The sequence below is a fragment of the Pleurodeles waltl genome, chromosome 12 (assembly GCF_031143425.1).
Source record: "Pleurodeles waltl isolate 20211129_DDA chromosome 12, aPleWal1.hap1.20221129, whole genome shotgun sequence".
Lineage (NCBI taxonomy): Eukaryota > Metazoa > Chordata > Amphibia > Caudata > Salamandridae > Pleurodeles > Pleurodeles waltl.
The window spans coordinates 435681650-435709489 of record NC_090451.1 but is presented as its reverse complement, the minus strand read 5'-3'; the positions used below and the strand labels follow the sequence as shown (position 1 = coordinate 435709489).

The following is a 27840-nucleotide window of genomic DNA, read 5'->3' as shown; positions in this document are numbered from 1 at the left end:
TCCTCAGCATTGTGAATTAGACGAAAGAATGGTTCTCATTTGAATTCAGTTTTAAAGATTTTGTAAAAAACTTGCTTCCTTCAACTAGCCTACTCTGCATTCATTGGCATCATTATTGAGAGAACAAACTTACATCATTATCACAATTGTCTTCTTCCATTATCACCTCACATTGTCTGTATAATTTCAGCTTTTATCATGGCTGCAACAAACATGTTCGCAGAGGAGTTGAGAATTCTGCCACCCCTGGAAAAAGGAACTCACCTACAGCTCGGCAACATGCAGTGGGCAAAGAGGAGGCCAATGTTGTTGAGATGCAGTGCCTCCAGCAACACAGGGGAAAGACTCAGCATTGCCATCAGCCTAGCAGCAACTATCATCAGTGCCTGTTCCTGGCTATAACAAGGCACAGAGATCAAACATTGTTGCCAGCCTGTGGACAACGATCACATACACCGCCTTCCATCTCTTGACCTGGGGAGGTTTAGATGGTGTTCAGGCCTGCTACACTAGTGAGATGCCATGAGTCGGGTTGCTGAGCTTGGCTCTGAGGGGCAACTAGAAGTCTGCTTCCGTTCAGGGACATGGTTAGCATGGAACAGTGAGATGAACAATAGGAAGCCCTGCAAGCTGAGAGTTGTCCAGCTCCATGGTCGATCCAAAACCACAAGTCATGCAGTGACACTGAGAACTAGGCCCTGAGAACTAGGCATTTTAAGCAGTGAGAGAGAAAGCGTGAAGTTTGCCAAGGGCAGGCATGCCCCTGGGGATAAGGAGACCCATTGCTCCAGACTCAGGGCATTCAGCTCCCCCACACTCACTCTTTTCTATTTCCCTGCCTACTCCCCTAGGCCAGTAGGAGGTGGCCATCTTGGGCCTGGCCCAGGGTGAGAGATTTTCATGGAACTGAAGCATAAAGATGGCGTCAGGTGCATAATGAAAATAAAAGAAGTCCCAGTCAGCTCCAGCCTTGAGCATGTTTGAAAAAGAAAGGGTAATCATCCCGGAGGCCCGATCTCAACCAATTCTTCATGATAAGATGCTCATGGGAGCGCAAAGAAATAGAAAAAGGACTGTACATAGGGAGTGGTTCTTTTTAGGTGCCCATATGTTTGCCTCAGAGCAAAGAAATAGAAAGAAGACTTAAACCACGCAGTGATCTCCTCAAGTGCAAGCCTAGGTTATATGATGTAGATCTTCCAGACAGATGGCTTATTATCATTTTGGGTCTCTCAGAGCAAGGCGAGGTCATTTAATTGTAAACCAGAAAATTCAGAGTGCTCTTTAAGCACCCAGGTGGTGGTCAACTGACTCACGCAGTTGATGGTCAGATGATTCGAGATGTCATCAGAAAAGCCCAATTCACAGAACAGTTTCAATCACACAGAGATATATTTATTCAGCACAGTTTTGCACAAACACTCAGCCTAATATGTTAACCGTGGACCATCGCAGCGACTAGGCAAGATAAATCTAGTACCACGACTACTGACACAAACCAGAAATGGCAGAGCCAACCTACTTGACAACTTAACCCACATGTACTGGTCTAAAATTGTTTACGATTAATTTAACCACCAAACCTAACCAAAATGTCATCAAGACATTTCATGACTTGAAACTCTTATATCCAATACATAATTCTGTAAAAAGAAAGGAACCCTTTAAAATGACCCAATCTTTTTTACTCTGAAGACAGCCCCCCGAAGAAATTCAGTGACTACATTTCTGGATGCCACACTCTCCAAAAAGATTCCACACAGAGTCAAACTATCCACCTCCCTATCCCCTTTCTTTAGGGTAGAGTCTGTTATATCAATCTACAGGAATGTGCAAACATCTGAGCCTAACTTGGAAATCTTCAACAGACTCTTTCTTTCCATAAAAGCACACACAACATCAACTGAACTTACAAACTCTCAACACATGATGCCTGATCTAACACAACACCATTGGAGACTGAAAATCACACACATTACACACTCTTCACTGTCTCTCAGTCCATCTCTTTTACTCCCATCTCCACAACACTACTACTCCCACAAGGATTATGAGTCAGACCCTTACCTTGTGGCACTGATTCCATGTCGTCCAACACTCCTACCACTCCAAGGACCCCTCCTCATGGAACCAATGCTTCGGGAAGATAGCAAATGGTCTAACCTAGGCAAGAACTCCCAAATCTTAATGAGTCAACACAGTTCTGATCACTGGGTCTACGGTATGCCTATAAGAGTGATGTTCCTACACAACCTGACACTGCCTCATAGTTAGTCACAGCAAGATGGCAACCTAAGAGACTCTGCATGACTCCAAAGGCATAGGCCTTGACTCATCTAGGCACCGTTCCATGCCAGGATGAAAAAATATATCTCAACAACCTCCTCCCCGTAAAGAGAGAGTGAAGCACAAACAACAATTTTACACTCCCAACTAACAGCACATCCATCTCATGTGCAAGAATGCCGAATGTACACACACCCAGAGTAGTTCTCCATACTGAAAACCTGTTAGGCCAACTTGATGTGCCAACATTAGTTGGATCACCAACTTCTAATACAACTCAATCATACCTTGGCACTTCTGTTTTAAAAATGAGAGCTCTGGATCAACAAGATTAGGCAGGAACCACTCCACTTCATGACAAAGTTTTATATGGTAGTACAAACAACTCTTAAGGGGAAAATTAGTGCATTGCTTGGGTCATTTCCCACTCTCTTAAGTCACTCCCACACCAATGAGGATCTCCCTCCCAACCTCAGTAATCCACTCCAGTACCAAACCCTACCCAGCACCCAAATTGGCTACTAAGTCAACTATCCACATTGGACAATGAAGACCTGCTGCATTCCACGAGGCAGCATCTCAGACCTGCACATTCAGACCTACAAAATACCAACCATAGTTAACACCAACACACATGGGCCATACCCTATACTGTTGGCTATAAAGCACCAAAACTTGATTTCAATCCTGGTCATCCCAGAGCATTCAGTGACAAACGAGCCAGAGAAGGCCCTTAAAGGTATGTTACATTACTGCAGATCTGTGTGATGGACATAGAGGGAGCTATGCTATACCATGAGATTGCCATGATACTTCTGACAGAGACTTGGCAAAACCACTCTTCCACCCTGTTACTGGATATTCTAGTTCCACCTAACTACACCATCATCAGGACTGATGGCACTCAAAAACTAGGCAGTGGGATTGATTGCACCTACATGATATACCTGCCGGTAAAACCCTTCCAAACTGAAAATCTATCATCCTGTGAATACATGGGTGAAAACATCTTCACAGCAGGCAGAACCCTGGCTAAACTGCACCTCTTCGACCACCCTCCTGGAGACAACCAGCTGTTCATCGAGTAAAATATGGAAACTATCATAGTGCGCTCTCTGCTACACCCGAAAGCAATCTTTATTGGGAGCTTCAACCTTCACTGAATGGAAGTAGATGGCCTATATGATACCACTCTAAAGAACTTTTTCACTGACAAAAAACTTGTCAAATCATGTGCGGGACCCACAAATACTAAAAGAGCCACGCTCAACCTAATCATACCCAAGGCAGCATCGATTCCATAAATCCATCTGAATGATCTTTTCATCACATTCCATATCACAGCTCACATACAGAAAGAGGCCAGGCGGGGTCAAACCTAGACACTGGACCAGAGATACTAGAAATATGAACTGAGACAATCTTTTCTTCTTCTGCCAGATAAAATTTACACTCCCAAGAATTATGGGTAAGACAAGAACTAATGGAACATTGGAATCATACAATGAAAGACATAATTGGAAGTTATAGCCCTTCTATGCCTCAAAAGGCTCACAAATGAATTAGCACAGCAGTGGGACAACCAGAACCTAAATGAAGAAAAGAGGAGACTCAGAGTCCCAGAAGGCCCTAGAGGCACAAACTCTCCTTACATCCTCTAAAACAGCTCAGAGAACTAAGACACTCCAACAAAACTTTGAATGTATGCCAACCCCAGCTATATAACGGCAGAAACCACCCAAGCAAACTGTTTGAAATTATGAAATAACAAACAGGGTCTAACACTGCCATCTTAAACAGCAGCATATCCTCGCTGAGCTGTGGCGCCTTCTCTTCCTTCTTTGAAGATAAGTTAAGGAAAATTGGAAACTCAATACCAATCAACATCGAACGGTTTCAAGATACAATTCTAACCACTCATCGCCCCCAATGTAAAACTGGAACAGTGAGGTGAAGCTAACATGCAATATAAACAAAAAGACCAAAAACAAGACCACCTGGAGTGAATTCAAAATCTTCAGTGAAACTGAAATCCATAAAATTACAATGTCAGTGAAACCAACCTCACATTTCAATGGCTCCCATCCATGCCAATGTCTTGAAAGATCATTTTCATGTTTTCTTCCCTCTCTGGACAAAGAGAGTGAACTCTTCCCTAATGCTAGGCACAGTCCCAGACTTACTGAAGACAAGGCAAGCAACAGCTTTATTGGAAAAACTTGGTGTCGCTCTTTTTTGCCCTGGTTCAAACATCCCTTTGCTCACAAGGCTGCTGGAAAAATGTGTTCATAATTGGCTATGTGAACACATTGAACAATTCAGCCTGTTCAACAAGTTCCAGTTGGGTTTCAGACCATGCCACAGCAATGCAACAGCCATTGTACACTTATGGATGCTTTCAAAATTATGGAGCAGAGCTACTCGTGCCTACTGCTTCTTCTTGACTTGTCCTCAGTATTCGACACAGTCAAGCCCAACAGGCCTATACAGTTACTAGAACACAGAATGGGAATGTCAGTAAGTGTGCCAAATTGGTTCTCCTTTTTTCTCCATAATCAATTGAAACAAATCAAAATGGGGGACACACTATCAAACCCATCACCAGTCAAGATTCCCCATTTCCCCCACTCTGTCCAATCTATATATGGAACACCTGATGGAGATCCTCAAGCAAGTAAACCTGTTGTACCACATGCATGCAGATGACACTCAGCTCTAACTAAATATTTCCTTTCTGGAGGATGTCATAAGACTTAACAACACACATGGAAAACCCCAGTTCTGCCTGTCTAAAAATCACCTCAAACTGGGCACTTTAAACACTAAGGCCCTCACTACGACTTCGGCGGTTTGTCCAAAAGACCGCCGCGGGTGCCACTATACCGCTGGCGGTATTTGTGGCTTCTTATTTTCACATTTCCGCTGGGCCAGCGGATGGAAACAGCGTTCAAAATATACAGGACCTTTCAAGACAAAAGAAGTGTTGAAAAAGGATGTAGTTTTAGACTATGGGAAGGTGCAGGCGATGTCCTGCATTGTCAGAATGAATTTAAGTATTTCTAGCAGAGTTGATTTGAAATACTCTACATCATCTACTTTTGCCCCAGATGCAGTGAATAGGCATGTGAAGAGAAAGCATGCTAGGCCATCCTGATTGAAGGATTTTGATTTGAGCTGGAAGAAATTAATTGCATATATCAAGTGTGAGCATCTTCACTTATCTGATGTTTTGTAAATCATATTTATTTTTTAAGCACTTTTATATATTAACCTAGCTGTTGTTGTTCGACCTTTTGTATTCCAACAACACGCAAACATTTATGGGCATATTTCTTTAGGTTTTACATCACCCTTGAGCCATGCAAGGGGGAGCAAAAGTGACACAAAACTTAAGTCAAATATCTCAAGCCACACAAGGCCACCTTGTGTGACATGGCATGGCTTGATAAATCCAGAGTAACGCAACACACATCAAACCACTGTGTTGACTTACTCTACCGTAGTGAGTAGTTACCTGGGTGGAGCATTTTGGCACATTCCCAGATTTACCATTATTGGTAGGCCTGGGAATGCATCAAAATGCTACACCTCCTCATGGGAGGTGTAACGAGGAGAAATACGTTTAATTCTCCTCGTTTTTTTCCTCTTTCTGTGTGTGCTGCATTCTTCAGCACACATACAAAAAGGGAAAACCAAGGTGCAAAGGGACCTGCATTGGTGCTAGGCTGCACATTGTGCATCATTACAGGGAAAATACAGGAATTTGCTGTATAATGTCAAATGCAATGCATGCCTGCCCTTTCCCTTTCATGCAGCGAAGAAAGGTGGCTTGCTGCGCTTCATGATTTCTTGACAAATGTGCACCCCCCCCAGATTCTATTGTTATCTACTGTACATAGGCATATTATTCTCTTTTCATAAGGGAGAAGTTGTGATGTGGTTTCCTGGTGAAGTTGTACAGCCAGTGACCACATTCTACAGTGTGGAACCTCTGAGTTTTGCATATGGTTGTGGGCATTCTATATTCTGATCTGTCGGAGTTCTGGCACCCTGCTGACGTTTAGAGGTATTTGTGCAGTTCTCCACAACTAACAAAGGATTTGAGAAATTACGTGACAGTTGGTTTTTCATACAGCACAATTTAATACCTACAAAGAAAAAAACTCAAAACGTAATTTGGCAGCACTCAAAACAGGACTGACACTTACAAATAGGCTTTAGCTGTGATTTTCTAATGAAATGCAACGTAGTACCCCTCTCAGTGCATTCTGGTCAATGTGGTCCTTGTTTTGCAAAGTTTTAGTTTATCCAGTGAACCAAAGCTTGGCAACTATTTATGTTTTCCAATATTTTAATTTCTTAGCATGATAACTATTAATTTCTTCAAGTCTTTTCTTTTCTTTGGTGGAGCACAGAAGGTACAGAGTACCAAACTTGTTTGCATCATAACCTTTCAAGACATGTGCTTTCTTAACTGTTCATCAACTAGCTTGTTACTGCAAGAATTATCTCCATCTGGTACACATCCATTGCATTGACCCCATAACCATTTTATTAAAAAGCAGAAACCTCCATTTGCAGCACTCCAAAGAAAACTGGTACTCACCAGTAGCTGTGGGTTTACGGAATAAGGAATGCCTCATTTAACAACATTTAATTACAGGAAGTGGGTCATAGTACAGGAAAAAGAAGACGAGGACCTTACAGGTGTTTTGAATGAGATTTTCGCATACATTTTATGTGTTTCTCTATCCTCTCTGCTTTACCAGATTCTGCTATTGTGGCAGTACTTCCAAATATTTGTACCCATTCTCTATAATCATTACTTAGGGCAACCCTAAATGACTGGTTTACTCTGCAACTTCTCTTACACGAAGTTGTGTGAATTCAAGGGGAATGTTTGGAATGTTACACCCCCAGAAAAATGTATTCTTTAGTAAATAGCTGGGTACAAGTGCTTTCAGTCGCATATGGTGAAGTTTCTGTTCAATTTCACCCCAAAATTTTACTAGCCGGCACTGACAAAAACACAGACACACTCACTTGTCTCTGCTTTAAAGGCTTTAAAAATGTTGATTAGTTTGAAAAATAGTGTGTTTTAGGTACCTCCAACAATCTGCCCTCCTCTCTCTTCCTACTGCCCCTTAAGCCCCCTTATGCACTGCTTCTCATTTAATGCATGTTTTTACAAGACGTCCCAGAGTTATTGTTGGGAAATCTGAAGCTCACACCCCCTCATCTTACTGACAAGGCTATACCCCAAATTACAGGCCAGAAACATTCTACATGAAAGCAGAACTGCAAGTAGTCCAGATGTAGGACTAGATATGTGCTATGAATCACATTTGTATATTGCTGTGTGGCTCTGCACAAGATATGTCTGACATATGTAATAGGGGTTGTCCGCATCCAATAAATGATTATGGGGGTGATTCTGATTCTGGCGGGCGGCGGAGGCCGCCCGCCAGAATTCCGCCCCCATTATACCGCTCCGCGGTCAGAAGACCGCGGAGGGTATTATGAGTTTTTCCCTGGGCTGGCGGGCGGTCTCCAAAAGACCGCCCGCCAGCCCAGGGAAAAACTCCCTTCCCACGAGGATGCCGGCTCGTAATCGAGCCGGCGGAGTGGGAAGGTGCGACGGGTGCAGTGGCACCCGTCGCGTATTTCAGTGTCTGCAAGGCAGACACTGAAATACTTTGCGGGGCCCTCTTACGGGGGCCCCTGGCGTGCCCATGCCATTGGCATGGGCACGGCAGGGGCCCCCAGGGGCCCCGCGACCCCCCCTACCGCCATCCTGTTCATGGCGGCTTTCCCGCCATGAACAGGATGGCGGTAGGGGGGGTCAGAATCCTCATGGCTGCGGAGCGCGCTCCGCAGCCATGGAGGATTCAAACGAGCAGCGGAAAGTCAGCGGGAGACCGCTGACTTTCCGCTTCTGACCGCGGCTGAACCGCCGCGGTCAGAATGCTCGTTGGAGCACCGCCAGCCTGTTGGCGGTGCTCCCGTGGCCGGTGGCCCTGGCGGCCACCGGCCGCCAGGGTCAGAATGACCCCCTATGTCTCCTTTTTGAGCGCATTCCACCATTTACTTATTCATTTAAGTGATCACAGGAGTGGCAACCTACAATTGGCAGAAGAGGGAGCATATCTACAGTGAAAAGTTAAACTGTTTGGACAGAGCTCCAACAATCCAGGAGGCACTGGAAGTATAGTCATTTGACCCTTTTTTGGTTTTATAAGTTGGGGTTATTGTGAGAAAGTAGCCTTTTTCTAGTATGGTTACCCCCATTTTTGGCCTGTTTGTGATTGTTTGTCAGTGTGTTCTTACTGTCTCACTGGGATCCTGGTAACCAGGATCCCAGTGCTCATAGTTTAAAACTTATTTGGCAGTGTGTTTTGCCTGTCTTACTGGGATCCTGTTAGCCAGGACCCCAGCGCTCATAGTTTGTGGCCTATGTATGTTGTCAGTATGCTTGACTGTGTCACTGATGTTCTGCTAACCAGAACTCCAGTGCTTATGCTCTTTCTACTTACCAAATCTGTCACTACAGTTCAGTGATTCCATATTCCAATTCTGATTGGCACACTGGACCCCCCTTATAAGTCCCTAGTATATGGTCCCTAGGCACCCAGGGCATTTGGGTTCCAGGAGATCCTTATGGGCTGCAGCATTTCTTTTGCCACATATAAGGAGCTCATACAAACCTTTCATCCACTGCAGCCTGAGTGAAATAGTGGCAACACTAACACTATTTCACAGCCATTTTCACTGCACCAGGCAACTTATAAGTCACCTATATGTCTAACCTTCATTTACTGAAGGCTAGGTGCAAAGTTACTGTGAGGGCACCCTTGCACCAGCAAATGTGCCCCCACGTCATCCAACGCTAATTCCCCAGACTTTGTGAGTGTGGGGACGCCATTACATGTGTGCACTACATTTAGGTGAATACTTATATGTAGCTTCACAATGGTATATCTGAATATGACCATCTGAGGTGTCTAAGATCATGGAATTGACCTCCCAATCGAAATATGGTATTGGGGAGCCAATCCCATGCACCCTGGGGGATCCACCAAGGACCCCCAGTACTGCCAAACCAGCATGCTAAGGTTTCCACTGCAGCCCCAGCTGCTGCCACCTCACAGACAGGTTCCTGCCCTTCTGGGGATTGAGCAGCTCAATCCCAGGAAGGCAGAACAATGCATTTCCTTTAGGAGAGGGGTGTTACACCCTCTCCCATTGGAAATAGGTGCTACAGGCATGGTAGCGGTATCCTCCCAGAGCCTCTGGAAATGCCGGAAATGGTGCCCTCCTTGTATAATCCAGTCTACACCAGTTCAGGGATCCCGTGTCCCTGCTCTGGCACAAAAACTGGACAAAGGGAAGAGTTACCACTCCCCTGTCCATCACCACCACAGGGGTGGTGCCCAGAGCTCCTCCAGAGTGTCCCTGGCATTAGCCAAGGTGTGGTGACCCTCTGTAGACCTCTGAATGGCCAGTGCCAGCAGGTGACGTCAGAGACCCCTCCTGATAGGTGCATACCTGGGTAGGTAGCCAATCCCCCTCTTAGGGCTATTAAGGGTCTCTCCTCTGGGTGTTTCCTCAGATTCGGTTTGCAAGATTCCTTCCAGAACTTCTCGAAATCCTATGCTTCAGCTTCTGACCGCCGGATCAACCGCAGACTGCTCCAGGAACCACTGTAACTGCAACAAATTATCCAGGATGACTTCTGTGACCTGCAACTTTAGCTCCAGCCAGCATTTGCAACAGTTCCCAAGGTGTGCACACACAGAGGACTGCCTGTCTTCACCCTGCACCAGAAGAACTGAAGGAATCTCCCGTGGAGTGACGGAGTCACTTTCCTGCTTCTGCAGGCACCCTTCTTCAAGGACAACCGGTACTCTGGGACTCCTCTCCTGACGACGAGCATGCTCCCTGGAACACAGTGGGTGGACCAAAGTGACCCAGACTGTCCTAAGGTCCAGCTGTCCAAATTTAATAAAGGTAAGAGCTTGCCTCCCCGTGCTGCCATATTACCCCTGTGCACCACGTCTTCTGAAGCTCCTTGGGCTTCAGTGCACTTCTTCCAAAAGTTCTTCATGCACAGCATAGCCCAGGTCCCCAGCATCCCATCCTGCGATGCACAGCTCCCTGGCGGACCCTCCAGTGTAGGCTGCAATGACTGCACTTTGCATCTTCTTTGTCCCCGTGTTCTGGGACTCCCTTGGGTGCTGTCTCGTCTTCTGAGGGCTCTCTGAAGTGCTGAGAGCCCCCTCTGCCTCCTCAGTCCGAGTTGAGACCCCCTGGTCCCTCCGGGATCCAGGCAGCTCCTCTTTGATGTAAACCACATATTTGCTTTAATCAAGGCTTGTTGGCAGAATCCAGTGACGCAAACAGCCTGCATCCAACAATTCGACATGGCACATCTCTTGCACCAAGCAGGAACCCACAGCTATCTTCTTTGGTGCATTTCTGTAGTTTTCTTCTAACTGGAGAATCCACTTTTGCACCTTCTTCCTTGTTGGCAGGGGCTTCTGTTCTTCCTGGACTCTTCTTCGACTTCTCGACTTGGTCTCCTCTCTCCACAGGTCTTCAGGTCCAGCTTGCAGTCTTGCTTGTTCTTGCATAATTCTTCATCACGACTTGTAGTTTATTCTGAGGAAACTTGCTGTACTTAACTCCTAGATTCCTGGGCTCTGGGGTGGGGTATTTAACTTACCTTTGCTGTTTTCTTACACTCCCAATGCCCCTCTGCACACTACACTTGCCTAGGGGGGGAATTTAACATTTGCATTACACTATTTTAGTGTATGGTTTGTGTTGTCCCCAGGCCCTTTGCAATCTATTGTATTTTCTACTGTTTGCACTATCTATGACTCTTTACTTACCTGATTTTGGTTACTCATGTTGTGTATAATACTTACCTCCAGAAGGAGTATTGCCTCTATGATAATTTTGGCCTTGAGTCACTAAAATGAAGTACCTTTATTTTTGGTAACACTGAGTATTGTCTTTTATTGTGTATAAGTACTGTGTAACTATAGTTGTATTGCTGGAGCTTTGTATGTCTCCTAGTTCAGCCTTATCTGCTCTGTTACAGCTACCCGTAGACAGCCTAAGCTGCTATAACACTACTAAATTACATTAATAAGGGATAACTGGACCTGGTATAAGGTGTAAGTACCTTAAGTACCCACTACAAACCAGGCCAGCCTCCTACATTGGTAGTGTAGCAGTGGAAGAAGTACTTGTAATTGCTTTACCACTTTGTTACTGGTACTTCTCACAAGAAATGTGTACTCCAATACTTAGAGCTATATACAATTATACCTAGCAGTTATTTTTTCACTTTCAAAAAGTTCTTTCAAACTCTCCAAAAGTTTTACAAAGTTCTGAAAAGTTTTTCTTTTCCTCTAAAAAGTTAAAAAGTTAGGTGAAATAGATTGCTAACTTCTTATTCTTCTCCCTAACTTTTTCTATCACTAAGGGGGTCATTATGACCCCAGCGGTCGACAGTAATATGGAGGAAAGTACTGCCAACAGGCTGGCGGTACTTTCCTCCATATTATGATATTGGTGGTTTGGCTTCAGCCAAACCCCCAATGTACCACACCGACCACCACAGCCGTAATGGCTGCCGGGCTGGAGACATCAATCTCCAGCCCTGTGGCCGTCACTTGCCCGCCTGCTGGATTATGACCCCGCCTACCACCATGGTTTTTGTGGTTTCCGTACTGCGACAGGGAATCCCGTCCCTCCCCAGGTTCCCCCCACTCCCGCTTCCTCTCCAGACCCCCGTTCATACACACCCCTCACTTCACACACACATACACACACCCATTCCAACATTCATCCACGCATGCATACATCCATTCACACACTCATCCACACACACTTACTGACATACACGTAGACATGCATTCACACAACTCAACATACACGCACTCACACCCCCAAACATGCACACACATAAAACAAGCAACACACACCCGCATACACAACACCCCCGTCCCCTCCCCTGTCAGAGCACCCACTTACCTGTGTCCAGGGGGTCCTCCGGCAGGAGACGGGATGGCACTGCTGCCAACAGCAGCCTCTGTCAGCAGAACACCGACAGGCCATATTAATTCTCATAATACGTCCGGCGGCGATCTACTGGCGTGGCGCCTACTTACCGCCATCCGCTGGTTTGGCCACAGCTGGATTTCCGCCATCCTTCTGGCAGAAATCCAGCTGTGGTGATAATATGGTGGACGGCTGGTAGCCGTGGTGACAGTCTTTTGGTAGCCATCGCCACGGCAGTAGCCGGTTGATACCACCAATGTTATAATGAGGGCTACGTCTTCTGCAGAGGCTAACCCCAGGGTTGTTAAAACCACTTATGAAAGTCTAATTTCAAAAGTCTGAGGGGTCTCTGCTTGGAAAGAAGCTTAGGGATTGGGAAAAACCCTAACAAGGAATTTCTCTTGAAACTCCTCTTACAAGATGACCAGGAGCATCCTGAGGGTCATGTACAACCAGAAGAGGAGGTAGAGGGTTATTCTGACCATGTAGATTATGGGGAGGGTCCTGAAGATCCAGGGGAGGGTCCTTCCACAGATCTTTACCTTAACAAACCACATAGTGTAATTGGTAGTGGGAAGGGGTCTCTCACAAAGTAGAGCCTCCTTTACACCTAGAGGCCAGGTCACTAGGGTTACACCTGTTAGGGAGAGATCTACTTCTGCTCATTCTCACAACACCTCAGTTTCTGGAGGGTCTCATATATCCAATCCTCAGGATAACTCCCTAGATAGGAAACTCAGAAGGCTGAGATTGGAGGAGGCTAGACTGAGGCTGACACAGCAACAGCTGGCCCTAGATAGGAAAGCCTTAGCTATAGAAAGAGAAAGGCAGGGGTTTGGGTAGTTCCCCACTGTGGCAGCAGCATTGAAAGTTTCAGGACTCATGAAGTCAGGGAGGACCACAGTAGCTCCAGAAACGTACACAAAAGTGTTCCCCCATAGATGGTAGGGGATGATATTCAGAAGTGGTTTGCTTCACTTGAGAGGGCCTGTAAGGTTCAAAGGGCCCCTCAAAAGCAGTGGGCCGCTATACTTTGGTTGTCCTTCTCTGACAAAGGGAGGGGCAGACTCCTCACTTTTAGGAAGGAGTGTGCAGACAACTACATTTTAAAGAATGCAGTCATTGATGGTTTTGGCCTAACCACAGAGCAATACAGAATCAAATTTAGAGAAACCAAGAAAGAATCTTCACAAGACTGGGTTGACTTTGTGGACTGTTCTGTGAAAGCTTTAGAGTGGTTGAGACACTCCATCTATCTTGCACCCAGTTCCACATTTAGCATGCTGATTCTAGAGGTGTAAATATATTTCTTAGTTGAGAGAATTTGAAATAGGATGGATCTAGAGTCCTCCTAGAATTATTGTTTGAGCCATTGCAGTTTTCACATGGTTGTCAACTCTAAAGCCTGACTGAGGGTGGCTAAGATGGTTATTATCAATACCAACATTTTTCAGTCTTTATACAACCTTCTAGCACTTTATATAGGATAGAAATGTTGAAGACTGGCAAACATTATTCAGGGTCTCAGTATCCACTTCTAGTGACTCCTTTCCAGTCATCAGATGCTACTCTTTGAGCCAGGGAAAGTGTTGACCACGTCTAGTTTAGACATGGTTATTAGAAATGGGGCTTTGGTTGGCAGTCAGGTTGCCCCCTGTCCAAGCAAGCACCCTCACTCTAGTCAGGGTAAGTCACACACAATCCAAATTATCCTGTGCCCACCCTCTGGTAGCTTGGCACTGAGCAGCCAGACTTAACTTAGAAGGCAATGTGTAAAGTATTTGTGCAATAAATCATACACTAACACCATATGACACCACAAAAATATACAACACAGTGTTTAGAAAAATATATAATATTTATCTGGATAAATGCAGGTCAAAACGATTAAAAATGCAATAAGTATATGTTGAGATATCACTGAAAAGTGATAAAAAGTGTCTTAAGTCTTTGAAAAGCAAACAAAGACCCTCCTTATGACATCGGCGGTCTCTTTCCAAGACCGCCGATGCCACGGGCCCCAACATACCGTCAGTGCTGGTGGTATGATTGGCACCACATTATGACATTTCCGCTGGGCCAGCGGGCCAAAACTGCATTACCGCCCTCTGGCCCAGCGGATATGTCACCACAACATTGAAGCTGGATCATAATGGAGCTGACGGCAATGTGGAGGTGTGTCGGGTGCAGAAGCTCCCGTCGCGCATTCCACAGCCTGTAATTAAGGCAGTGAAATGCGCGATAGGGCTGTACATGGGGGCCCCTGCACTGCCCATGCCAAGTGCATGGGCACTGCAGGGGCCCCCCAAGTCTCCCATATCTCCAGCCTTTCCATGGCGGTGTTTACCGCCATGGAAAGGCTGGCAGATAAGGACTCATTATCCCTAGCGCTGCCCTGGCAGATTACAACCGCCGGGACTTCCAGGCTGCAGGCTGGCAGCAGCCTGGCGGTATCAGCGGTATTACCGTTGCATCTCCGCCATGGTCATAATGTGACGGTAAGAACCGCCAGCCTGTTGGCGGTACTACTGCCACATTACCGCCTCCTGCCGGGGTCGTAATGACCCCCAAAGTCTCTTTCAAGCACAAAGTACCTGGTTCGCGTGAAAAATCTCCACAAAGAACAGCAGAGGAGGAGAAGCGTGGAAACAAAGGGGTGTGAGTCGATTTCTCGGGTCGCACACAGCGATGCGTTGTTTAGTTTTCACACAGGGAGGTGCGTCACTTTCCGGCTCTTGGTCGTGGATCCTCTTTGGGTTGCGGGGTTTTCAGACGTCCCGGGGATGATGCATGGATTTCCAGCGCTTGCAGTACGAAGTAACAGGAGCTGTGTCGATCCGGTGGCCGTTGTGTCAAATTTTCTGCTGCATGGCAGGTGCTGCGTCAATTCCTCTCTGGAAGTCGGGCTGCGTCATTCCGGCTCGACTGTGCATCGATCTGGTGAGGCCGTGCATCGAATTTCCACTCGCTACGCTGGTGCTGAATCGATCTTCTTGTTGCAAAGTCGGACTGCGTCATTCCGGTTCGGTGTGCGGTGACATTTTCACTGCAGTGCAGGCTGTGCGTCATTTCTGGCAGGCTATGCATTGAATTTTGCTGCACAAGGAGTCCTTCTTGTAGAGATGAAGTTGTTTTGGTCGTGAGACTTCAGAGAAGAGGAGGCCCCCTCTATCCAAGCAGAGCAGCAAGGCAGCAGGGCAACAGCAAGGTGGAAGTCCTTCACAGAAAGCAGACTGGTGAGTCCTTTGAGCAGCCGGGCAGGTCTTCTTGACAGGATGCAGGTTCTGGTTCAGGTTCTCTTCTCCAGGAAGTGTCTGAGTTGGTAGGGGCAGAGGCCCTTTTTAAATACCCAAATGTGCCTTTGAAGTGAGGGAGACTTCAAAGAGTGGCTTAGAAGTGCACAAGGTCCCCTTTCAGTTCAATCCTGTCTGCCAGGGTCCCGGTAGGGGGTGTGGCAGTCCTTTGTGTGAGGGTAGGCTACTGTCCTTTGACATGCAAGTGTCAGGTCCTCCACCCTCGCAGCCCAGGAAGACACATTCAAAATTCAGATGTATGCAAGTGAGGCTGAGTATCCTGTGTTTGGGGTGTGTCTGAGTGAATGCACAAGGGAGCTGTCAACTAAACCCATCCAGACGTGGATTGTAAGGCACAGAAGGATATAAGTGCAGAGACATGCTCACTTTCTAAAAGTGGCATTTCTACACCAGTAATATTAAATCCAACTTCACCAGTCAGCAGGATTTTGTATCACAATTCTGGCCATACTAAATATGACCTTCCTACTCCTTTCAGATCAGCAGCTACCACTCAAACAATGTATGAGGGTAGCCCCAATGTTAGCCTATGAAGGGAGCAGGCCTCACAGCAGTGTAAAAATGAATTTAGGAGTTTTACACTACCAGGACATGTAAACTACACAGGTTCATGTCCTGCCTTTTGTCTACACAGCATACCTAGGGCATAACTTAGGAGTGACTTATATGTAGAAAAAGGGGAGTTTAAGGCTTGGCAAGTACTTTTAAATGCCAAGTCGAGTGAAGCTGCACACACAGGCCTTGCAATGGCAGGCCTGAGGCAAGGTTAAGGGGCTACTTATGTGGGTGGCACAATCAGTGCTGCAGGCCCACTAGCAGCATTTATTCTATAGGCCCTGGCACATGTAGTGCACTTTACTGGGGACTTATAAGTAGATTAAATAAGCCAAGTGGGTGTCATTTGTTTAGATGAAACAAACCAGTTTTTACTGTTATTTTTGAGCAAGATAGAATATTGTTTTTCACTATGTTTTTGAAAGTTTTCAAAAAGTCTCGCAGGTATCAGTCACATTGAGTGCATTTATGGTGTTTTGAGGTTTTATGGTCAGTTTCACTATTTCAAATCTTTCTTTAGAGGTTTTTTCTTTAATAAATAATCTGACGTGGCAAAAGCATCTTTAGTCTTGATTGTTTTTTTTACTTTGTCAGCTGTGGGACCCCTAAACAGATGCAACTATGGCTCTGACCTATTACATTGCCTTATTTAGTTTTCTGTTTTAGGGTTGCTAATTCTTCCATAATCCCCCTCATGTTCTCAGGGTAATGGTCAGAGAGGCAGGGGGCATAGACTGCTTGCATATCAGAGGCGGTGTGCCCCTTGAAGCTCACAGTCTTGATGTGCCACTTCACTAGCCTTCCTGGTAGAGAGGAAGGTGTGATCTCCTCCCATCCAGGTCTTTGTTGTGCCTCCCGGAGCATTCATACCTCTGCCCAAGGGTGCAGAATCCTGTCTTTGTGGCAGCAGCGGTGAACTCGCAGCCAGAGCACAGGAAAACTGGGGTAACTCAGGTGGCAACTTTTAAGGTTGCTTTCTTGTTTAATGCCGCAACACGAGATTTGTGTCAGGGGTGAGAAGGCATGTTGTTTGATAACAAACATGACCCACTATGGTGGTGCCAACCTTGGGTTTGCCCGGGTGCCAGCCCATGTTATCCTATGGACTGTTGGTCACTTATAGTAGCCATTAATGGAAAGGACAACTATAGGGACATGTAAGCATGCACTTATATGTCCATACCCATACTATAATGCAGCCTGCCTTCTGAGATCAGGAGGCCTTCCTTAGGGGTGACTTACATTTATTAAAGTGCATTGGATGTGCCACGCATGGTTTGGGCACAGTCACGTTTAAGACGTTTGCACTGCTTCTGCAGTCTGCAATTGCAGGCCTGCTGTCAGTAGTTTACCTGGGTCACTCAGGATGGCACAAACAGTGCTTCAGTCTCTGGTGAGTCCTTTAACACCCATGCCCTGGGTACTACTAGTATCATATACTAGAGACTTATAAGGGGGGGTTAAAATGCTTGCCATTTCGGGATACAAATTCACATATACCAATTTAGGGAGAGAGCACTGGCACTGGGGCCTGGTTAGTAGGCTCCGGTGCACTTTTAGAGTCATTACCAACAGCATCTAGAGCAGAAAGTGTGGGGTTGACCATGCAAAAATTGCACTTTTCTAAAGACTCTTGTAGTTGTGGTTCATAGTCCTGGTGCTTGCCCATCTGTCTTTAATGTCTCCACTCTCTAAGTATATATATAGAGAAATATAGAGAAAAAAGGCTCAAACTGGCATATATACAAGCCCCTAGTGCCACCTGAGCTTCACTGTTTGTGATGCTCCGGTGCCGCTGTGCCCTTTGCCATATCTACAAGGCGACATTAAGCATAACAGTCATTGAATAATGATGATTTGCTACTTCTATGTGTGCTGCAAAATGCAGCACACATAGACGTGCCAAATCGCCATTATTGATTATTTATAGGCAGGAAGGAACACCTTCCTACACATAAACAATAATTGCCTGCAATGCAGGCACCCTTGCACTATGGTACGTTGGTGCTAGGCAGCTGAATTTAGTGCAGCGCTAGGTGAAGCACAGTGGTGCGCCGTATTTTTTAAATCCTTTCCTTTCAGAAGTGACGCAGCACTGCCAATTTTGGAGCAGCGCCGCGCTGCACCACTTCCTTGTAAAAATACCCCAAAGAGTGATAACAAATGGGTACCTAAAGGACATAAAGTCAGTGGTTTCACTAACATTCCGCTTCCAAAAAATATAATTTTTTGTTGTGTGCAGGGCAACTTACTTGGCTTTTGGACATATGACTATTTACTCCATGCGACACACCACATCACCAAGAGAGCGTACTGCCATTTATCAACTAAACTTGGTGCTGTGAGGTAAACAGAAGAGGCCTTTTGTCTTTGTCACATCTGGGTGAAATTCAGTTTCTGAGTAAGTGCGACTGTCATGATATTATCATGACACGTTAATTTCCTAATATTCTTTAGATACGTTGACTTCTAGCAATAGCTTTCTGCTTGAGTAAACTTCACTAGCCATTCATTCACATATGCCAGGGATCTTATATTGCACCATGGCAGGATGCAAGCGTTTCATAAAGGTATTAAGGGCCATATTTATACTTTTTGACGCAAAACTGCGCCAACGCAGTTTTGCGCCAAAAAAATTAGCGCCGGCTAACCCCATTCTGAAGCGCCATGCGGGCGCCGTATTTATTGAATGCCGTTAGCCGCTGGCGCTGTCTGGTGTGCGTTAAAAAAAACGACGTACACCAGGCAGCGCCGGCGTAGGGGGAAAATGGCGTATGGGCGTCCACAAATGGTGCAAGTCAGGCTGAGGCAAAAAAATCGCCTCAACCCGATTTGCGCCATTTTTTTACGACGCCCAACCCCCATTGAAATGACTCCTGTCTTAGCAAAGACAGGAGTCATGCCCCCTTGCCCAATGGCCATGCCCAGGGGACTCATGTCCCCTGGGCATGGTCATTGGGCATAGTGGCATGTAGGGGGGCACAAATCAGGCCCCCCTATGCCACAAATTGTTTTTTTTTAAAATACTTACCTGAACTTACCTTAATGTCCCTGGGGTGGGTCCCTCCATCCTTGAGTGTCCTCCTGGGGTGGGCAAGGGTGGCAGGGGGTGTCCCTGGGGGCAGCGGAGGGCACCTCTGGGCTCATTCTGAGCCCACAGGTCCCTTAACGTCTGCCCTGACCCAGGCGCTAAAATCCGGCGCTAATGCGGGTTTTTTAGACCCGCCCACTCCCGGGCGTCATTTTTGCCAGGGAGTATAAATACGACGCATATGCATCGGAGTCATTTTTTAAGACGGGAACGCCTACCTTGCATATCATTAACGCAAGGAAGGTGTTCACGCAAACAAATGACGCTAACTCCATGAACTTTGGCGCTAGATGCGTCTAACGCCAAAGTATAAATATGGAGTTAGTTTTGCGTCGAATTTGCGTCGAAAAAAACAACGCAAATTCGGCGCAAACGGAGTATAAATATGCCCCTAAGTATAACTGGCAATTACTTAATTAAAACAATTTAGTTATTGACAAGACCAGGACTTTCTTGACACCCAGGGGTTTCATCCTGCTTAAATTAGATTAAAGTCATTGTTTCTGCTTAAAATATTTGATTAATGTATATTAAAACATTCACTTTTTATTTTATTGTGCAGACGTTGATGGATATGCCTGGCTTTGAAGAAGGCATGAATAAGGATACAACAATAACACATTTAGCCAATATGCCTACGGTAAGAAACCTTTGTGTGAGACACCAGTGACATGGTGAGTCTGTTTCCCGGTATAGAGTGTTAATCCTTAGATAATCAGTTATAACAAGAAAGTACTTCTAAGGACTTAGAAGACGTGGGTTTCTACTGTGCCCCTACCTATGGAAAATGCAGGCTATGATATCTTTTAGGAGTGGCAAGGGGTAACTGGGGCTGTAGGTACCCCTGACTTTTCCTTTGGTGCCCCTGTTACTCCTTTGGAACGCCGGGTTGCAGGAGTAATAAGGGCAGCAATAGGAACATTAAGGACCATTTTTTATTTTTTGTTTCACATCTGCAACTTCTAGTTGGCTACCCCCATCCACAGTAAACAGGAATGTCATACAGTGGAAAAGGTGGGGTGATACTATCAACACAGTAATGTTACTGGGAACGTGGGGTCAAAGAGAGTGTGATGTCACTTTTGCCACCTCTGGCATTGGTTGGTGGAGACTAGGGCCCCGCCAGGAAGCACATCGAATGTATCTCATCTGTATTCCTGAATTCTACCCCATGTCCAGAGCCTAATCCTTGGGAGTAGTTTTCAACTCACCATTGTTAATGACTAGCTTTGTGGGCCAAAAAAGAAAAAGAGAGCCAAGACTTCAAGTGTCTCGTATATGAGCAAGGACAGGTGATGGATGTAGATTTGGGACTCTAGGCTATTCCAGAGCAACATTCTTTGTCAACAAACTCTTCTTGACTGTAGGAAAGTGTTTGTGCATAGAGGATAGATTCTTTGGGGCATATGTATACCCCATTTGTGCCGAATTTGTGTAATTTGTTTGATGCAAATTCGGCGCAAAACGAACTCCATATTTCTATTTTGATGTTAGACCCGTCTAACATCAAAATATTGCAGTTTGCACTATTTTTTACATGCATGAATCTACCTTGCATCAATGAGATGCAAGGTAGGCGTTCCCATCTAAAAAATGGTGCTAACCCCATAGCCCCATACTTATCCCCCGTGCTAAAATGATGCACGGGTGGGAGGAGGGGTTAAATAATGATGCAAAGATTGCTTGCACCATTATTTAACTTCTCGGTCAGACCTGGTGTTAGGGGACCTGTGGACCTACTTCTGTGGTTAAACAGCATGGAATGGGACCACAGGTGCCGTCCTCAGGCCCCAGGAATACCCACACCCACACCAGAGGGACACCGCAGGATGGGGGACCCCATCCCAGGTAAGTAGGGTAAGTATAGGTACGTTTTTTTTTTTTATTAAAATGCCATCGGCAGCCCAACTTGGGGCCCCCTGCGTGGCACAGGGTGCAATAGCCATGCCCAGGGGACACTGGTCGCCCGTGCTGCCCATTGGGGTGGTGGGCATGACTTCTGTCTTTTTTAAGACAGGAGTCATGTGGTACGGATGGTTTTGCATCAGAAAATGATGCTAGGCTGGTTAGACTTCTTTTGCCTCGAACCAGCCTAACGTAATTTTTTGGTGCAAAACTCCCTTCTCCCATACCGCCACCCCCACCCGGCTACTGTCATTTTTTTTTACGCTAAACCACTCTTTTCACCGGATTGCACCATTCCATAAGTATGTCACCGGGCTAGCGCTCAGGAATGGCGCAAACCAGTGCTAAACATTTTGATGCAAAACTGCATTAGTGCAGTTTTGCATCAGAAAGTATAAATATTCCCCTAAGTGTTAAGAAATTCATCTTGAGGCACACCAAGTGCATTCCGCAGATGATGCTACCATGACTAAACCAGCTCCACAGTCTCAGATTGAGAAGCAGCCTTTTTCCTTGTCTTTACATCCACCATATATAGGACCTGGTGCACCAAAGGAATGTTGGCTGCCAGTCTCTTTCAGAAACTGATATCTTGTGTCGTAGAACTCCATCACTCGCATCAGGTATCCTCACTGATCATCATGACTCATCAGCAACTCAAAATGTAAATGGCAGTATGTTAAACGTGCGCAACTGGAAATTAACTCGAAATTACATTTTGGAGTTGAATTTTTACTTGAACAAACTGTTTGGGTACTTTTTCAGTGAGAGTTACATCTTGTATAATTTTTGGTTATGTTGAGTAATTTAGCAATAATTTTGTGTAATTACGCTAGAGGAAATTACATGAGATGTGCATACCCCTACCCCAAAGCCAGAAACACAACACTGTAAAAATTGCACGCCAGTTTATAAAAAAAGGTAATAATTTAATGAACAAAATGATACCAAAACAACAACAAAATCTATTAATGCAAAAAGGAGAGATATGTTTTATAAATTTTAAATAAAAATAGCACCAAAAAGGATTACACTCCAACAGCAGTCTTCTGGTTGTGCATCACTAGTACCTTAGTGTGATTTACAGTTGAATGCAGTGGAGTGCGGGTAGGAAACAGAAATCTGAGCCCACCCAGTGGTAAATTTTGCATTGTGACTTAGCCACTGGAATGGAATCCAAGAATCCTCAGCAGTGCAAAGCAGCAGGCTGTGGCAGAGAAGGGCCCCACAATGCTAGGAAACCATTGCATGAGGTCCAGGGGAAGATTTTGACTTTTGTCACGAGAGTTCTAAGAGGGAGAAAATAAAAGTTGGAGCCCAAAGAAGGTCTGTTGCAGGCCAGGTAATTTTGCCACCTTTGCCTGATACCTGGTATGTAAGAATTGTAGTTAGGGCTTAGGTCCTCACATACCATCACCATACAGGTTTACCAGCCCTATTTAAATGGACGACCTTCAGTTTGGCTACAGCAGTGATTACTCTGTCACCGCTACACCCAAACGCCATCGATGACCCATTCAGTAAGGATGGGAAGGCATGTAGCAAATTCTTTTACTGTACATCACTTCTGGGCAAGCCTAGCAGTGAGGGATATTAAAAAAGAATTAATGCTCAATGTGCCATAAAGGAAAAATTCCATGGCAAGTGGATCAATACTTTATTTTATTTTTCAGGATCAGGTATAGGATTTTCTTTTGAAAATGAAAAACAAATACTGTTTGCTGCAGGGTTGAATCATGCGGACCAGCCCTGCACCAGCAGATAAGCAATAAAAAAAATACTGTTTGGTGCAAGATTACCTCATGCTAACTCTTCTCTGTATCAAACAGCGGATTGCATTCACAGGAACGGTTATTTATAAATTTGCTGAGAGGTCCCTCCATCACTGGGATGCAGATATTTACTCCGTTCCCCATGAAGGTACGGCGAGCTGTCAGCCAACACATAGATGAGGTCCTTCGTCACTTGTTGGAGCTCAGATTCCTCCAGCATAGCAAGATTGCTAGCTGTAGCCAAACAGGGCTCCATAACACTAGATACCCTCTCTATGGCATTAAGCTGCAATGAATTTACTACTGGAGAAAAGCTCTGAGTGGGAGCAACCTGAATCTTTGGCCCAGCAGCAACACACCTTCATTGGATTGATTTGTCAGAACTTTATTTTAGTTGTCTGGATGTCTTTGAAGCCACAAAGTTTCTAAATCCCAGGTTTTTCAGGAAGTTAGGAGAACACTTTGACACTGCCAAGGGTCCTAGGCCCATGACAAGAGGCCAGTCAACTGACCCTTAGAGTCCACTTCTTTGTGCTGCGTGCAAGTGGTAGCAGGTCCAGCATTTCAGGTCTCCTCAGAGGTCTCAACAGTGGGTGCAGTTCTTCTTTCGTCTTTCAGAGGCCCAGTAGTGTTCTGAAGAAGATACCACTGTGTGCCACATTAATTCCCGCACCAGTTTGTGAGTGGGGGTAACTCTTGATCGTTCCATGAGCTATAAGGAAATGTTCCTGAGGGGTAACCCTAACCACTTTGGCAGCACTTCTTGTGTGTCTTATTGCAAACAATTCTGCAATGCCTTTCTTTACCTAGAACCAAAATGACAAGACCTTTCTTCCTGTGTCTAGAGCTCCTGTGCTCACCCAAAGAATGTGAACTGAAACAAAAAACATGGTGATGGATGGAGAGCTTGAATTATTCTTAGCCACTGGCAATTGCTCAAGGCACCATACCAGTCCATTGTTGTTTCCCTCACCATGCCACCTCAGTTTGTAACCAGCCATATACAAAGCAGTCTTGACCCTGTTCCAGTAGCAACAGTCAAGTCCAAACTGCCAGGACAAGTCATTCCTGAACCGTAAAATAAGCAACCCAAGACTTGTATTGGTCCTGTTTAGGTCTCATCTGTAAGGTATAGCTTGGTTATGTAGGCACAGTGAGCAGGGGCCCACAAATTGGCATACCCATTGCAACTGAAAAAACAACAAGGTGGTGGATGGATTGCTTGAATTAGTTTAAGCCGCTGGCAATTGCTTGAGCCACATCCGGTTCTACTGTTTTTCACCCACCATGCCACCTCAGTGTGGACCCACCCATATGAAAATCAGTCTTGACCGTGCGCCATTAGGAACAGTCCGGGCTGAACTTCCAGGGAAATGAGCAACCTTCCCCTCTGGTTCCTTCAAACCAGTTTTTGGGTAGCTCCTCTCACACTGTGATTGGTGCCTGGCTGACTAAGTGGACAAAAAAAGTCCCTGCCCAGGTGTCAACTAACATTTGCCTGTGACAGGTAGGCCTTTTTGAAAGCCCAGGTGGCCCCCCTGCCAATGGTATAGCAAACCTAACCTTTGTATTAGCTCTAGTAGCAAGTGCACACCTCATCACAGGGGCTATTCAGCTTCTGGGTGACAGCCGAAAGCTCCAGCAAATGGGCTTCTAGAAACTTTAGGTAGAGAAATAGTGACTTTCTAAAAGTCTACTTTCTAAAATGTGTATTGCAAATCTGACATTACCAGTGGATTGTATTGTAATAAATATTTAAAAAGTCCAATAATTAAATGTGTAGCTATTTCCTAGGTAGAAATGATATTAATGGATTTAGTAGTGTATTCTAATTCTTTCCTATGGAACAGCTAACCCTGCTACAGTGAAATAGCTTTTATGGCCTTGTCAATGTACAGACATGTTTAACATTATACTTTTACTTGTCCTACTTTTGGTTAAATACCATGCACACTGTCCTATTGAACCATGCACCCTGCTTTATGGGCATTAAGGCTTCCTTACGGGTGACTTATTAATATTTAAAATTAGTAGTAAAATTAGTAGTTATTTGAGAGTTTGCAGTTTTAAAACTGTACAGACAGGCTACAGCCATATTTGCACTGTCACTGTAGTTGGTGGCAACGTGGATGCTGCTGCCCCAAAGTGTCATTTAACCTACAGTCCCTAGGTACACTTGTTGCCATTGATAATGGACGTATAGGTAAGTTTAAGCATGCTAATTAGAAGCATAGTCAACTTTGACCTGTTTTAGGGGTCAGACCACATGCATTTTATCCTGGTTAAGAGTGCTTAGAATAAAAAAAACAGCAACACCAGTCAGAAAAAAATGGGGGCTATCATGGAGAAAGGGGCATTTTTCTACTAACGTTGTAGGGTTTCTCAGGAGGATGGACCTTAACTTGGAAAGCATGTCCCCTGAGCCTTGAAGAATAAAGGCAAAATGTTGAATAAATCATCCATTGGTAGTCTATCACCACTCACTGGGTACCTATGTGCCTGACAAATTCACTAATAAACAACCATCAAGTTGTGGGTCCTGAAAAAGAGCAGAAGATGCCATTTAACTACCTGTGCAGCCATTTCTGTTCAATATTCCACAGGGTTCTCAGGAAATAGTCCTGCAGCCTGGAGATGGAGGTGGTGTCGTGACCCTCCACCAGGGCCCAGTGTCTTCAGACCTCCTTCCTCATACTGTAAGGGAAATTCTGAGAGACCCATCCACCCCATAAGGTTGCTCAGCAAAGGATCAACAAAGTGCAAGTGTTACTGTGGGTAGAGATCCCCAGTGTATCAACAACATTCAAACACCAAAAGGTATCTCACTTGTTGCAGTGGGAGGAGTGAACATTGAATGCCTGTGGCATGTATCCGATAGAGACTTATAGCTGCAGATTCCTTGCCTTTGAATTATCTCTAGGTGTCAGACTGGATCCAGACATTTTTCATGGGCAGTATCCAGACATTTTTCATGGGCATTCAGCTCTGCGTGGCATCGGAGGCAGTGTCCATACCGGTGACATGTGTGCTGACTATATAGGTGTCGCACCAGCGTGCTGATGTCAGTTCCGTTCATTGCACACTAGTCCGTGCAGATCCAGAGAGAGCTACCCCCAGTCTATCTTTCACTGACCTTTTTGGGCTTTTTGTCAAAGTTGTTTGAGATCTTTCTCCTGGTGTGACATGGATGTCCACTAGGAAAGCTGCCTTCAAGTCCTGCGGTGCCTGCTGCCAGCAGATGTCAGTGACTGACCCACATCTTGTTTGCCTCTGGTGCCTTGAGCGTGACCACGACGCGAAGACCTGCATCGACTGCTGCACTATGCACCCCTCAGGTGTGATGGAGCAGTCCATCAAGCACCTTGCTGCTCGATGAGCAACTCCATGACAGTCTTAATTGAAGCGGGTTCAGCTGTGGAGGTATCAATCTCCATTGCAGTTGAAGACAGCTGGGCATTTGGGTAAGTCCCACAAGAATAAAAAGAGTAACAAGTCGAAGAGATCTTTGACTTCATCCTATCTGTTGAAGTCATCCAACCAGATGAGGGGGCATTGTCATTGAAAGCCTGGCTCTGCGGTTGAGTCTGCGCCTGTTCCGTGCCTCTCTGAGCTTCTAGGAGCCAGAGTGACCCCTGCCCAAATCTGCAAATTATATGGGGCCATTCACCTCATATTTGGGTGACCCATCCCCGCTGGCTCGCCTCCCGGTCCCACAGGTTCAGCAGGGGCACCTATTGGTTCCCTGCTGGCAAGTCCAGCCTATGTGCCAGTCAGACCCCTTGGATCCATGGATGGATGTGGACCAGAGTCAGTCATTCTACCTGGACTTTCCCTGAGCCGGAGGGATGTCGCCTGATGCTGACTCTAGCACCAACTGGAGACTTGCCTACCAGACCGGAGCCTGAGCCCTATTCCTATGGGCTAGGACTTGGGGAAGATTCGGAGAGGCCCCAACATGGACTGATGTGAGGAATTGGCGGGTGCCAGTGAACTGGACACCTCCCCAGATACTGTTTTGGACTCTCCTCCTATTGTGGCTATGGAGGGGGAGCTTCTTTTGCTATGGTGGTGAGAAGGGCAGCTGAGGTCCTAGATTTTAGTCTGCCCTCAGTGGCAGTCAAGACTAACTACTTGACAGAGGTGCTTCAGCTGGGAGTGACCCCTTGGAACCGCTCCCCCCATTTAATGATACCCTTACACACATCCTGCTTGGGACCTGGTCCAAGCCCATCACGGGGGCTCCTTTAAACAGGGCAATTTCCTACCTCTGCTCCTCACCCCAGGGGACCACAATTTCCTCATAAAGCACACTATCCAGAAGAGCTTGATGATCCAAGACTCGACTTCCCATGTAAACACTGGTGCATTTCCTACCACCTCACAGGATAGGTAATCCAAGAGGCTGCACATCTTAGGCAAGAAAATGTTTTCTTCCACCAGCTTGAGGCTGTGGTCTGTAAACACCACTTGCCTTTTGGGCCGTTAATCCCATGCACTGTGGTTTTGGTTGTGCAGGTGCTGCCTATGGTCCTAGAGGAGGCCTCGGCCATACTCATCCAAGCTATGGCCGACGGGCAGGATGCAGCCAGGTTCATAATCAGATGTGGGCTGGATACAACGGACTCGATAGGCAGAGCGGTTTCTTTGATGGTGGCTTTACTGTGCCACTCCTGACTTTTTAGGGGATGTCCAATTCTCACTTATGGACATACCCTTTGATGACTCTTGTCTCTTTGCATACAAGGTGGACACAGTGCTGGAGCGCTTTAAGGATAGTAGAGCTACAGCCAGGTCCTTGGTCCTTTCCATGACCCCTCACAACCCCCAATCTGCCTTTCCTTCCTTTCAT

The 27840-nt window shown here is 45.8% G+C and overlaps 1 protein-coding gene across 4 annotated transcripts in view; it reads left to right on the top strand.

Moving 5' to 3' along the window:
- LOC138267774 (cocaine esterase-like) overlaps positions 1-27840 on the top strand; it is a 403040-nt gene that overhangs the window by 291249 nt on the left and 83951 nt on the right. For all 4 annotated transcript variants that reach the window (XM_069216971.1, XM_069216969.1, XM_069216970.1 and 1 more), the window contains one exon: positions 19877-19954. In XM_069216971.1, the coding sequence (XP_069073072.1) occupies positions 19877-19954 (78 nt within the window). The remainder of the gene's footprint in view (positions 1-19876; positions 19955-27840) is intronic.